The sequence below is a fragment of the Podarcis erhardii genome (genome assembly GCF_964252035.2).
Source record: "Podarcis erhardii genome assembly, chromosome: 12".
Classification (NCBI taxonomy): Eukaryota; Metazoa; Chordata; class Lepidosauria; order Squamata; family Lacertidae; genus Podarcis; species Podarcis erhardii.
In genome coordinates, this window is record NC_138513.1 from 1,546,715 (window position 1) to 1,560,564 (window position 13,850).

The 13,850-nt window shown below is 45.9% G+C and overlaps 1 protein-coding gene across 1 annotated transcript; it reads left to right on the top strand.

The window, feature by feature from the left end:
* The first annotated feature begins 4,552 nt into the window (after nucleotides 1-4,552).
* LOC309326325 (stonustoxin subunit beta-like) lies at nucleotides 4,553-10,989 on the top strand. Its single transcript, XM_081834923.1, has 3 exons — nucleotides 4,553-5,407; nucleotides 5,584-5,721; nucleotides 7,839-10,989. Exons 2-3 carry the CDS (start codon nucleotides 5,625-5,627, stop codon nucleotides 9,842-9,844), a joined length of 2,103 nt encoding a protein of 700 aa, XP_081691049.1. The 5' UTR covers nucleotides 4,553-5,407; nucleotides 5,584-5,624; the 3' UTR covers nucleotides 9,845-10,989.
* The last annotated feature ends 2,861 nt before the right edge of the window (nucleotides 10,990-13,850 follow it).

A 13,850-nucleotide genomic window follows, 5' to 3' on the forward strand; every position in this document is an offset into this window, starting at 1 on the left:
GCAGGGAACCTTGAGCTCCTGCGAGGAAAGTCAAAAGACAAACACACAGGCAGGTGCCTGCCTGCCCTTAAGGATGCCCACCTTGCACCCACTGTTTCTTGACAATGTCTGATCACTAAAACTCCCTTTTGGGGGAAGGGTCCTGAAGGAGTCCTGGGGGCCCGGCTGCAGGCCCTGCAGGGATGAGACCCCAAACCAGCCCTGGGGCAGGACCTTTATTTGGGAGAGGGACAATGGGAGCGTGACGGGTCGAGTTCCCTCCCTCTCAGCAAGTCCTCTACAGCTTGGGACGAGGTAACCTCAAAGACACCCCTGTAATAATAATAATAATAATAATAATAATAATAATAATAATAATTTATTATTTATACCCCACCCATCTTGCTGGGCTTCCCCAGACACTCTGGGTGGCTTCCAACAAAATATTAAAATACTGTGGGCTGCTGCTGAGAACCTGCCGGTGGCACTGGACACATAGAATGGTAGAGAGGTAAGGGACCCCCAAGGGCCATCTAGTCCAACCCCTTGCAAGGCAAGAATCGCAGATCAAGGATCCCTAACCAGCCACCCAACCTCTGCTTAAAAACCTGCAAGGGAGGAGAGTCTGCCGCATCCGAGTTACACTCTCACAGTCAGAAAGTTACTCCCAAAGTTTAGTCGGAATCTCCTTTTTTTGCAATTTGGATCCATGGGTTTGAGTCCCACCCTCTGGAGCAGCAGAAGACAAGCCAGCTCCATTTTCCATGTGAGGCCCTTCAGATATTTGAAGACGGCTCTCACAGCACCTCAGTCAGTTGTACAGATTAGGAACTTCCTTCAGTGTGGTGACACCTAACGTATAAGGCAGCAGACCCTCCCAGTGCCCCTATTTTCCAGGGACACTCTCAGATTTACAGAAGCCCATCCCAGTTACTGATTTGACCTGGAAGGTCCCGATTTTCCTTTTGTTGTTGTTTGGTCGTTTAGTCGTGTCCGCCTCTTTGTGACCCCCTGGACCAGAGCACGCCAGGCACGTCTGTCTTCCACTGCCTCCCGCAGTTTGGTCAAACTCATGCTGGTAGCTTCAAGAACACTGTCCCACCATCTTGTCCTCTGTCGTCCCCTTCTCCTTGTGCCCTCAATCTTTCCCAGCATCATGGTCTTTTCCAGGGAGTCTTCTCTTCTCATGAGGTGGCCAAAGTCTTGGAGCCTCAGCTTCAGGATCTGTCCTTCCAGTGAGCACTCAGGGCTGATTTCCTTCAGAGTGGAGAGGTTTGATCTTCTTGCAGTCCATGGGACTCTCGAGAGTCTCCTCCAGCACCAGAATTCAAAAGCATCAATTCTTCAGCGATCAGCCTTCTTTATGGTCCAGTTCTCACTTCCATACATCACTACTGGGAAAACCAGAACTTTAACTATAAGGACCTTTGTTGGTAAGGTGATATCTCTGCTTTTTAAGATGCTGTTTAGGTTTGTCATTGCTTTTCTCCCAAGAAGCAGGTGTCTTTTGATTTCGTGACTGCAGTCACCATCTGCAGTGATCATGGAGCCCAAGAAAGTAAAATCTCTCACTGCCTCCATTTCTTCCCCTTCTATTTGCCAGGAGGTGATGGGCCCAGTGGCCATGATCTTCATTTTTTTGATGTTGAGCTTCAGACCATATTTTGCGCTCTCCTCTTTCACCCTCATTAAAAGGTTCTTTAATTCCTCCTCACTTTCTGCCATCAAGGTTGTGTCATCTGCATATCTGAGGTTGTTGATATTTTTTCCGGCAATCTTAATTCCGGTTTGGGATTCATCCAGCCCAGCCTTTCGCATGATGAATTCTGCATATAAGTTAAATAAGCAGGGAGACAATATGCAGCTGAGGCATCTAATCATAAGCCTGCATTTTTATCAAAGCTTCTATATGTTTAATCAGGGCTTGCATTTTAAAATAAGCTTAAAGATTTTCAAATGTTTCATGCCAGGCAAAAGACCAGCTGCCTAAAAGGCCTTGGCAATGTTTTTCCTCCTAGGAAAGGGGCCCCCTGATTTATAGCAGAAAACAATTCTCAAAGTCGTAAAAAAAAGGGAGTTACAGACACTGACCTTGCATGTTGCAAAGTACTAAATTAAGGGTGGATAAATAGTAAAATAATACCATTTGCCTCCCAGTAAAATGAGCCATATCTTCTTCCTAAGGTTGAAAGGCCAAGAGCAATGGAGAAGCATTTAGCTGGCAGAAAGAAAAGAGAGCATTTTTAGGAAATCCTCTAAAGCCATTCTTTCTTAAACTGAGAGAGTTAAAGGGCAATAAATGTTGGGAAGAGCTAATGGGAAAGCAGCTGGCTGGAAAGGAGGGGTGAAAGGAGGGGTGTAAACTGAAGAGGCTTCTTTTAAAGCTGTTTTTTAGTGAGTTCCTTTTTTTTACTTTACAAAGGCCTTATTCCTTTTAAAAGGCTACCTATGATAATGTATGAAATATATTAGCTTAAATATATTGGCTTAAATGTAATTATGCAAAGGATTTAAGAAATGCTAGATTCTTATTTCATATAGTTGTAAGAGTTGTAACTATCCTGAAATTAAGTCAGCCACCAGCCTAGCCCCCCTGCCAGACAGGAGACGCCATCGAGCACTCCTGATATATAGTTGTCAGGCCTTTTTGTTTAGAAACCATCAAATGAAGGAGATCTTTCAATGTTGATGTGAACTCAAGATCCTTGACATCTATTGAAGATAAAAATTTAAGATTAACCATCTGTTTTGGAAGGCAATAGGGCAAGGAGGGCAAGAGGTGAGCTGGTAATTAAGATTCCTTGTTGAGACACATGTAAGATATATTACTACTTATTTGTCATTTATAGATAAGAATATATAGCTCTTTGTGTTCCATAAAAGGACAGAAGGAAGTGGGTGTATCTTTTGTGATTGGTTCTAGCAAACAGCCAATAGGAATTTCAACCAGGTTGATTGGACAGAGGCAGCCACAGGAGGAGCAAGGGGGCTGGATTAAGGAAATATAAGTGCTGGCCAGAATGGCAGGAGGCCAGGCCAGAGCTTGGTAACCATATACCACTGAGCCTCTCATTTATTTGTCTGACAAATAAATTACTATTTTAATTTCTCTATTGCTGCGTTGAATATTTCATTCCAGCTAAGCGTTAACCACAAGCAGAGGTGCTACACAGCCTTGCCGTACTCCTTTCCCAATTTTGAACCAATCAGTTGTTCCATATCCAGTTCTAACTGTAGCTTCTTGTCCCACATAGAGATTTCTCAGGAGACAGATGAGGTGATCAGGCACTCCCATTTCTTTAAGAACTTGCCATAGTTTGCTGTGGTCGACACAGTCAAATGACATTGCATAGTCAATGAAGCAGAAGTAGATGTCTTTCTGGAACTCTCTAGCTTTCTCCATAATCCAGCGCATGTTTGCAATTTGGTCTCTGGTTCCTCTGCCCCTTCGAAATCCAGCTTGCACTTCTGGGAGTTCTTGAAGAACATACTGCTTAACGATTTTCCTTAGGACATCCCTGTTTTCACTGGAGAAATGTTGGAGGGTATAACTCAGGACAGCAACCTACGACTGGGGGGTTTTCCGTTCCTTTGGGCAATCCCAGTTTAGGATGGTTAATTCCCCGCACACAGCTGCAGGCAGCGTTGTGACCACGGGAATGTTTTCATTACGGGAGATTGCTTTTATTTATTTTTTTGCCATTGTTTTTATTGATTTTCATATTATATATTTATACATCCTTACAATATTGGTAACCTAAAACTCTCAGGTTTGCCACTTCCCTCTACCCCTCTTTTCTGGTTTTCTTGTTTCCACACTATAATATTTACATGTTGATTTATATCAGCATACTGTTCATAGCTATACATAGTTCTTTCTATAATCTCACATAGAATGCTCCATCATTTATACGTTGTAAGGTTTCTCTCAGACCTGCCAGTGTTCTTATATGTAAACAGTGTTTCTCAAAGTAAGTTATAAATTTCTTCCAGTCTTTTTGGAACGTCTGGTCGTCCTGCTCACAAATTCATCCGGTCAGCCTGGCTAATTCTGCGTACTCTACCATCTTCATTTGCCATTCCTAGATAGTCAGCAGATCTTGATGTTTCCATCCTTGAGCTATCAAACCTTTGCTTTCATACGACGTGTTTCCTTGTTGGGCTTTTAATGTCGACCAGTCTAGAAACTCCACTAGCAAAATGACTCTGATGATAACAATGTGGGGTTCTGCTGTGTTCTGGACCATTTCCAAAGGCAGCCCTCTGCAGAGCACACTTTGCTGGTCTAATCTGGCCAGCCTGCCTGCCTGCAGGGGCCAGATCCCTCTCTCTTCCAGGAAGGGTGCAGTTGGCACAGCAGTGCAAGCAGATAAAAAAGGCCCTCTGATGCCCCCTCAGACTCCGTCGGCAGGGCTGGGTCTATCCGGGAGGACCTGCTTCTTAAGAGGAAGTGAGATCCCACTGCTACTCCCATCCAGAGCAGACCAACCATTCCGCCACACAGGAACCTGCTCTGCACTGAGTTGCTCCATCGAGCTCAGCAGAGTGCAGGACAGGTTGCAGCCCCACCCAGCAATGCCGTGAATTGAATCTAGCACCCTCTGCATGCAACCCTCTGTAAGACCGCAGTCCTTATGAATGAATAAATGGCAATTTAAATCGGAAGATAGTTTTGCACGCCACCCCAGTCTGCAAGCGGTGTGAGATTCCAGGTGTTCCAGGCACTTGCCCAGAACTCTGTCATGAAATTCTACTCAATATTGATCCAGATCAGAACTCCAATGTATACTTAGCGGAGTAAGAATAGACCAGAGGCAATGAATACTTCATCCAGCAGAACTTCACTGCTACTGAAGGCAAATGAGCATCATGGTCACAAATCTAATGCATTCAGGATTGGCACTGCCCATCAGAAATCCAGTTAAACTTACAATAACTTATAATAAGACTAAAACCTTAATGCTAAGCATACTATGTACAGAACACCATGCCAGAAGGAAGAGAGACAGAAAGAAAAAGTGAAAGCCAGGCTCCTTCTGGCCTTATTATTGTAGTCAGCATGACCGTGACAGAAGAGATAAGAGAACCATTTTAAGCCAGTTGCACTCAGCTTCTCGGAAGAAATAACCCAAACATCATGAACCTTCTGCTTGTTTCTTTAACACAGAGAAGCTCCCGGAAACCTCTTGAATTAAGTAGAATAGGAAAGATCTCTACACATCAAATCAATACTTTCTGCACCAAGAGATGCAAACTGACAAACTCCTGTTTCTTTTTGGAATAAGGCACAATGGAGAAAAGAGGAGACTGAGAGGAGGCGTGACAGCCATCTTCAAATATCTCAAGGGCTGTCACATGGAAGAGGGAGCATGCTAGGCTTTTAGCTCCTCTGCGGCGCAAAGCACAGATCTATCAGGGGCAAAGCCAGGTGAATCTTGGAAGCTGGAAAATCCTCAACCACTTTTGGTCAATGTAATGGAGGGAAAGAGTCAGAGGAATGGCCAGGTAGTCTTCTCAGGAGGACTCGGTTTCTCCACCTTTTCCTCTTGTGCTTCTTTAGAACTTTCACCTCCTGCCGTTCTTTTCCTGTCCCATCTCTTGCAGAAAAGCCACCCCTGGGCCCAGGCAGCAACCCGGGTGAAGCAATGGCTGAAGAAGAGCAGGTGATTGAGATGGCAGCTCTTGGCCGCCCATTCCAACTGGGGATGCTCTACGACTGCCGAAGGGACAACCTCATCCCAGGTAAATGGACGATCCCTCTGCCTCTCCCGCTGCCCAGAGAGAAGGAGATTTTCTGGCAAACCACCATGAGCCATTATGGGGGCTGGGTAGTGGTGGGAGGTGGCACCCCCCTTTCCTCTCAAACCCTCTAAGAAGGCCTCAAAGGTGGTGGCCGGAGAGTCTTGGGATTTTATTTGGCCATCAACATTTCAGCTCCAGTTTGTGGTGTTGTGGTGATACCACTTTCTGGAAGGCGCCAAAACTGTCATGGAATTCTACTCTTATTGATCCAGAGCAGAACTCCAATGTATAATTAGCAGAGTAAAAACTTAAACATGTTGCAGGGTTCCCAAAAAATTGACCAGAGGCGATGAATACTTCATCCAGCAGAGCTTTACTGTTACTGAAGGCAACTGAGCGAAATGGTCACAAATGCATTCAGGATTGGCCCTGCCCGTCAGAAGTCCAGTTGCAGCAGACTTAACTGAAACTTGCAATAACTTATAATAAGATTAAAACTTAACACTACATACAGACCACCACACCAGAAGGAAGAGCTAGAAAAGAGTGAAACCCAGGCTCCTTCTGGCCTTATGATTACAGTGGTACCTTGGATAACAGACGCTTCAAGTTACAGACTCCGCTAACCCAGAAATAGTAACTTGGGGTAAGAACTTTGCTTCAGAATGAGAACAGAAATTGCACAGCGGCGGCAGCGGGAGGCCCCATTAGCTAAAGTGGTGCTTCAGGTTAAGAACAGTTTCAGGTTAAGAACAGACCTCCAGAACGAATTAAGTTCTTAACCTGAGGTACCACTCAGCATCACTGTGACAGAAAGAGATAACAGTTCTGCTTCTCTGAAGGAATAACCCAAACATCATGAACCTTCTGCTTGTTTCTTTCACACAGAGAAACTTCCCATATCCCCTTGAACTAATTAGAATAGGAAAGATCTCTACACATCAAATCAATACTTTCTGTACCAAGAAATGCAAACGGACACAAACCTGTTCTCCACTTCCTCTAAAGTTTTCTTCCTCCTCCTCAACAGAAGCCTCTGCTTTTCAGCCTCAAGTGCAGGAAGGCAGGGAAGAGATCAGGGGTGCAGTCACTGATTTTGCTGCTGGGGCCACATAACACCGGTCCTGAAAGACCTACATCGACTTCCAGTACGTTTCCGAGCACAATTCAAAGTGTTGGTGCTGACCTTTAAAGCCCTAAACGGCCTCGGTCCTGTATACCTGAAGGAGCGTCTCCACCCCCATCGTTCTGCCCGGACGCTGAGGTCAAGCGCCGAGGGCCTTCTGGCGCTTCCCTCATTGTGAGAAGTGAGGTTACAGGGAACCAGACAGAGGGCCTTCTCGGTGGTGGCGCCCACCCTGTGGAACGCCCTCCTTTCAGATGTGAAGGAAAGAAGCAGCTATCCTATCTATAAAAGACATCTGAAGGCAGCCCTGTTTAGGGAAGTTTTGAATATTTAATGCTGTATTGTTTTTAACACTTGATTGGAAGCCGCCCAGAGTGGCTGGGGAAACTCAGCCAGATGGGCGGGGTATAAATAGTAAATTATTATTATATTGCTTTCCGTCCTTTCACCTGGCAGTGACTCCCAACCGCCCCACAGCATCATACAGCTGTACTGGCTGGAGCTGTGCACCCAAACAGCTGGAGTGGGCTCTTGATGGCTATTAGCCATGACGGTTATCACAGATGGAGGCAGTACTGTGAGAACAGCATCCCGAACTAGAAGGGTCCAGCAAGACTCTTATGCTCGTTTACATCACACTGACCTCACTCTCCATTGGACTTCACTTGCCATCAGTGATGGTAGCACGTAGCCAAATCTAGCATCTGGTCAGCCACCGTGAGGAGAGGATCCTGGACTAGATGGGCCCCTTTGGCCTGATCCAGCAGATGCTCTTCTGATGTTCTTATGTTGCATAAGTCTTGCATAAGACAATAGTCTCCCAGTAGCCAAACCTAGGAAGATATGGATTGTCATATTCTTTTGCAACCGCAATAGAACTGTCTGCATACAGATTGGCGAAGGGATTGCGCATAACAGAGCATCCAATATTTCACATGCAATTCCACATCCCATTGCACTGACCTCTCGCTGCGTCTCTGTTCAATTGCAGGCATCACTTTGTGGGATCCAGGGGTGCTGAAGGAGAACATTGATGCACGGCCACAGCCCAACACCGCAACGCAAGTCGTTGAATACGACATGATCTTACACAAAACCCATGCACTGAATGTCTCAGGATCGTTGAAGGCCAGTTTCTTGGCGGGGCTGGTCAAGGTGGACGGATCAGCCAAATTTCTCTTGGATGCCCAGAAGTCCACACGCCAGGCCCGAATAACCCTCCAGTACTCGGCCACCACACATTTTGAGCAGCTGACCATGCACCATATGGGGCTGCAACATATCACTTACCCAGAGGTCTTCAGCGAAGGGCTGAGCACCCACGTGGTCGTTGGCATCCTGTATGGAGCCCACGCCTTCTTTGTGTTTGACCAAATGTCTTCTTCCTGCGAGAGTGTCCGAGATATTCAAGCCAAACTCCACGTGATGGTGGCCAAAGTTCCTCTGGTTTGCCAAGGAGAGGCAGAGACCAAGCTGAAAGGTGAGAAAGAGGCTGTGGCTGAAAAATTCAGCTGTACCTTCCATGGGGACATTGCGCTAGAAAGCAACCCAACCAGCTACGAGGAAGCCTTGAAAGTCTATTCCAGCCTCCCCAAAATGCTGGGTGACCAAGGGGAGAAGGCAGTGCCTGTGAAGGTCTGGCTGTACCCACTGAACAGGCTGGAGTCCAAGGCTGCAAGGCTCGTGCGTCAGGTCAGCTCTAAGCTGATCTCTGACATCGAGGAAACTCTGGAGCAGCTGGAGGAAGTCGACAGGAGGTGCAACGACCTCCTGGAGGAGCCAACTGCCACCGTCTTCCCAGAAATCCATAAGAAAATCCTGCAGTTCCAAGATCTGTGCTGGCAGTACAGGCGGGCTTTGCAGAAGCAGGTGTCAGGGCTCTTGCCTGCGATTCGTGCCGGAGCAGCGCAAGAAAGTTCCTTGGGGGACACCGTGAGGAAGCACCAGCAGTCGGCGTTCAGAAGCCAGTGGCTCCACAAATTCTTGGATCTGAAATTCCGAGAGATCTATTACGTCAACTTCTTCCTGGGCTTGTCAAAGGGGAAGGTATCCTCCCAGGATGACGTGGTGAAGAGGGTGCTCGATCACAAAATTGACATCGTCCTTGCATTTACCTTCACCTCATTGCAAGCGAAGGAGCCCTACTTGGAGAAGTTAAACGCAGCCTTGGATCAAGTATCCGAACTCAAGCCAGAGACTTCTGCAGGAGACAAGAGCTTTGCTCCGTGGTTTGAGGACGAAGACCTATTAAAGAGAGTCCAGAAGGCAGCCATGGTCTTTGCAGAATACTCTCTGTTTTCTCAGCCTGGGGAGGCTCAGTTTGTGGTGACCTCTCAGGCCGATAAGAGTGATCCAGGTGCCGTGATCATCCGATACCAAAGTGGGTCTCTGGAAGGAACCAAATTAGACCTTCTCTCTAAACCTCGCCCTCTGCTGGCGGATGCTATCTCCTGGGACCGGTTCCAGCTGACATTTAAGCCGGCAGAGTCTGAGAAAGGGGTGATCTTGGGATATTATGTCCAGCACAGAGTTCTGGGGGAGGAAAAATGGGTGTTTGCACACGTAAAAGGCAGTCAGGAAAAGTTTTGGGTCACAGGACTGGAGCCAGAAACAAAATATGAATTTAGATATGCTGTAGAGACCAAAACAGGCCTCAGTCCTTTCAGTGATGTGAGCAGAGTGGTGACCACCTGCCATTCAAGCCCCCCAGGGAAACCAGCCCTGAGGCCTAGAAGTTCCTGCTTCAGCAGCCAACTCCAGGTCACGTGGGGCAGCCCCAGCTTCGTTGCAGCCGGCATCATGATAAAAGAGTACAAGGTGCAGCTCAGGAGAAGAGCAGACGGCACATGGAAAGAGCAGAGAACAGGAGAGAAAGTTGAGAGCTGTTGGCTCCCCAAACGTTCTCTGAAGAAGGTGGCTGCTGTTCGGGTCATTGCAGTTTACGGAGACGGGTTTGAGAGCAAGCCCAGTGAGGAGCTGGTCCAAGGGGAGTTTTAGATGGGACCCATCTTTGGGTAGGAGATCCCCCTTGTGCTGCATTCCTCCACTGCATGCCATCCTTTCCTGATGTAGTAGGAAAGTTACGCTGTTATATGCATTGATGGATAGCCCAAGATGTCAAGGCAGTCAAAGTGGTGGAAGGTGGTGGACTCTCCGTCCTTGGAGGTCTCCAAGCTCAGGCTGGATGGCCAACTGACCAGGAGGCTTTAGTTGAGATTCCTGGTCTCTATAGTATAGTGTATTTTAAAATGGGGTTTTAGAGTTTTTAGGGGTTTTTGAATGTTTTATGTAGTTTTTATGTAGTTTTATGTAGTTTTTCAATTTCATTGTTCTGCATGGGACAATGACAATAAAGATATCTATCTATCTATCTATCTATCTATCTATCTATCTATCTATCTATCTATCATCTATCTATCTATCTATCTATCTATCTATCTATCTATCTATCATAGCAGGGGGTTGGACTAGATGACCCTCAGGACTCCTTCAAACTCCATGAGGGCTTGTCCACACTTGTCCCATGCCAAGAAAGCATGAGTCCAAGCAGTTTTCCCCCTGCCCCCCTCCTTTCCCAGGGAAAACCCATTCTTTAGCTAGATCGGAGCAAACATCAATCTGTAGAATACCCAGATTGCTGTTTGTTCCAACAGAGCTCTAAAGAGCGGTTTTCCCCAAGGGAAAGCAGAGGGACCAGAGGATGTTTGGATCAACCCAGAGCATGAAGAGGATGTTGAGCAATAGGATAAGGTGGGGGAGAATCTGCTTCCTTGGACTGTATTAAGAACGTGCCCAGAATGTTGAAGCCCCTGGGACAGAATGGGGAATGCAGAAGGTCTGAAGCAGGCTTCACAAAACTCAGCCCTCCGGATGTTTTTGGCCTAGCTAGCAGGACCAGTGGTCAGGGATGATGGGAATTGTAGTCTCAAAACATCTGGAGGGCCGAGTTTGAGGAAGCCTGGTCTAAAGAGATAACCGAGTACCTTCAACACAAACACAGTAATGTCCTCGAGTGCATCTCTGGGTGGCTGGAGGAATTGTGGCCTGAAGGGCACCTACCACCACCCTTGGTGGAACTGCACGGTGGTGCAGCAGTTTTGACAGAGGGTTTTTGGTGAAATAAATAAGATCCCAAAAGAAAATTTTGTTCTTGCCCCAGTTGGTATTATTATTACTATTAGTAGAGAATAAAAATGTAAAATAAAAGATTTGTTGAATTACTTTCTTATTGCTGCAGGACTGTCGATTGCCCAAAGATGGAAAACATTGTCTGAAATTAACACCTCATTATGGTGGATATGGACCATCGCATTACATGAAAAACCTAGCGGCACACTCATTTTTTGAAAGTCAAAAAAAAAAAAAAGGCAGTCGCTTTTGTCTCCGTTTGGTGGGATTTTCTTGAATACATAAAAAAAAGGAAAATCTACTTTTGTCCTTTCCACAAGTCTCTCAAGAAATTTGGGCTAAGTAACATTTAATTGGTGTAATTTTTCCCCATGATGTAATATAGAGCGTTTTATTCTTGGTATTCCGATGTCTCTGATGTGTTCAATTATAGATGTATGTTTCTGCATATCTTGTAAATCAGGTGAACCACACTTCTTGTTCTGCACTACTGATGATTATACCTTTCACTTACTTGTCTGTAATCTTCTTTAAAAAGCACCCACAACCAACCCAGACATGCAGTAATGAGGCCCCCAAGTGTGGGGTTGGAGTCTCAGGCTAAGACTGGGGAGACCCCAGTTCAAACTTCGTGAATCTCCCTTAAGAATCTCTCCCTCTTTCTCCCCCAGCAAAGTCTACTTCACGGGGTTGTAGTGAGAATAAAAAATGGGGAGGGGAGAAGTATGCTCACCATAATATGATGTATAGGTTCATATATTGGAGGTTACCAATGTTTTATGTAAGATGTAGGACTTATCCAGACCTTCGTTTGCCCTGCCGTCCCCGCCCCCCAGAAAACCCATGGGTTTACAGCTGAATGGGATTTTCTGCCATTTGTTCCGATTCAGAAGAAGTGTTTTCCTACTCCCACCCCCTCCAACATTTCTCCGATGAAAATAGGGATGTCCTATTGAGGATAAGCAGGACATTTCGGAATCAAACCAGAAACTGGGACAGTCCCTGGAAAACAGGGACACTTCGACTTCCGCTTGAGGCACCATGGAAGATGGCTGAGATGGGAGTAATCAGCCTCCCAAAATCTTCCCGGGGTACGGGAAGACACAGTCTCATCCGCAGATACCCAACAAACCAGGCCCAATTTCGTAAGGAAGGAGGGGCTGGGGGCACTGGATGGAAAGCCCCCAAGAGAGTTTGGCTCTCCTGGACGCTGTCTCTGCAAGCGAATCAAGTTCCATTTCTTAAGATGAAAAATTGGATTTAGGTTTTGGTCATGCTTCGAGCGAGGAGGGAGAAATTACTCTGCCAATTAAGCCAGCCACTGAGATGCCAAAAAAAAAAAAAAAAAAAAAAGACTGAGTGGAAGAAGGATTAACATCTAAGTTGGTATGTTGGAATGGAACGGAAAGGGGGTGCGTGGGTTAAGCCTCTCTTACTATTGTACTTTGCTTCAATATAATATTCGGCAACCCCCCCCCCCAGAAGTACCATTTACATTAACCAAGCGAGCCTGGAAAGTTTTGTATTTGTTGACATAAATATGGCTCTAAAAAACTATAAACTGTGTGGAAATAACAATATTATATAATTAAGGGTTTTGATCTTTGATTTGCTTGGAAGAGGATAAAAGATTCTCCAATTTGTTGATATTAGACAGAAGCAGGATTTAATTAGCTGCTGGAGAGATGTTAAAAAACTTTGGACGGTTTCCTAGAATTTGTGTAGGAGTTGTGTCGCACTTTAATTTGGAAATCCGCCATGATGGAAGTCAAGACCGAGCTGCAGAATTACAAATAGCCAAAGGGGGAGGTGAGGCTTTAATATGTCATTATATTTGTACTTCCAGTTTGATTTCGTAAACCTGCCCTGGAAAGGCTAATGTTTGATGCAACTGGTCTGGGAAAAATAATGAGCAGACCTTTAGACTTGATTTCATCGGAACTGAGTGAAGATGGCGGCTGAGATGCTGCAAACATATAGAGGGGAATCATAGACATAAAATCCACACAGAAACATATCATTGCTTGTTTCAACTCGCTTGTGGGAACAACTCAGAGGCCGTGAAAGAAGGAAGGTTAACAACAGAAAGAATTAGAGGAACCATCGGAAATTACTATGAAAAGCAGTAGAGATATGAGATGATCAGAGCCCTCCGAACTTGAAGCATGGGAAGTCCTATTAAAAAAATTGTAATTTGGCAGAATATTTGGATTATTTGATATGTATATGTATAATTTGGAATATTTAATGTGAATTGATTGGATTGTTAAAGTGGAAGATTGAATAAAAATGAATTTAAAAAAGAGAGAGGGGGGAAAAAAGGAAAATAGGGACACTTTGGAGGGTATGTGATCAGCCAAGTGGGTGTTACTCTGTACATGCACTGGGGCAAAGAGTCGCTAAGTGCTGAATCATTGGAATGGGAGGGTGAAAAGAGCCAGGCTTCCTACACCTGGCAGTTCAGGGGGGTTGGAAACCAGAGTGGTGGTGGGGGGCTGGCAACATGTGGACGGCTGCAGCTTGGCAGTCCCTAACCCCAGTCAGCTAGTTGCTGCCCTGAGAAAGGAGTTGTGCTTGATGTCTCGAGGCAAAGCAAAACAGGGAGGAGGCTTTCAGGCCAAGCTTAGCCCGGCCGTGGGGCAACTGAGTGATGCCACCACTGCCCTGGGACTTCCTTGCCCTGATTTGCTGGCATTTTCCTGGCTCATCCTTTTTTGCCGTTTTGCAAGGATCATTGCTCTGAGGAAGCAGCTGGGGAATGGCTGCATAGATGGGGAAGGAAGGAAAGGTGCAAGTGGTTATTTGTGCGAGAAAGTAAAACCCTCCCTGCTTTGCCTGGTCTGGCTTTTGAAAGGAGATGAAGTGAGGTGTGTCT

What these genes read in the sequence shown, in the direction of transcription:
- LOC309326325 (XM_081834923.1), top strand. Translation starts at nt 5,625, where the DNA reads ATGGCTGAAGAAGAGCAGGTGATTGAGATGGCAGCTCTTGGCCGCCCA. An exon ending in AAGGGACAACCTCATCCCAG is followed by an intron (nt 5,722 to 7,838) that starts GTAAATGGACGA and finishes GTTCAATTGCAG; the next exon opens with GCATCACTTTGTGGGATCCA.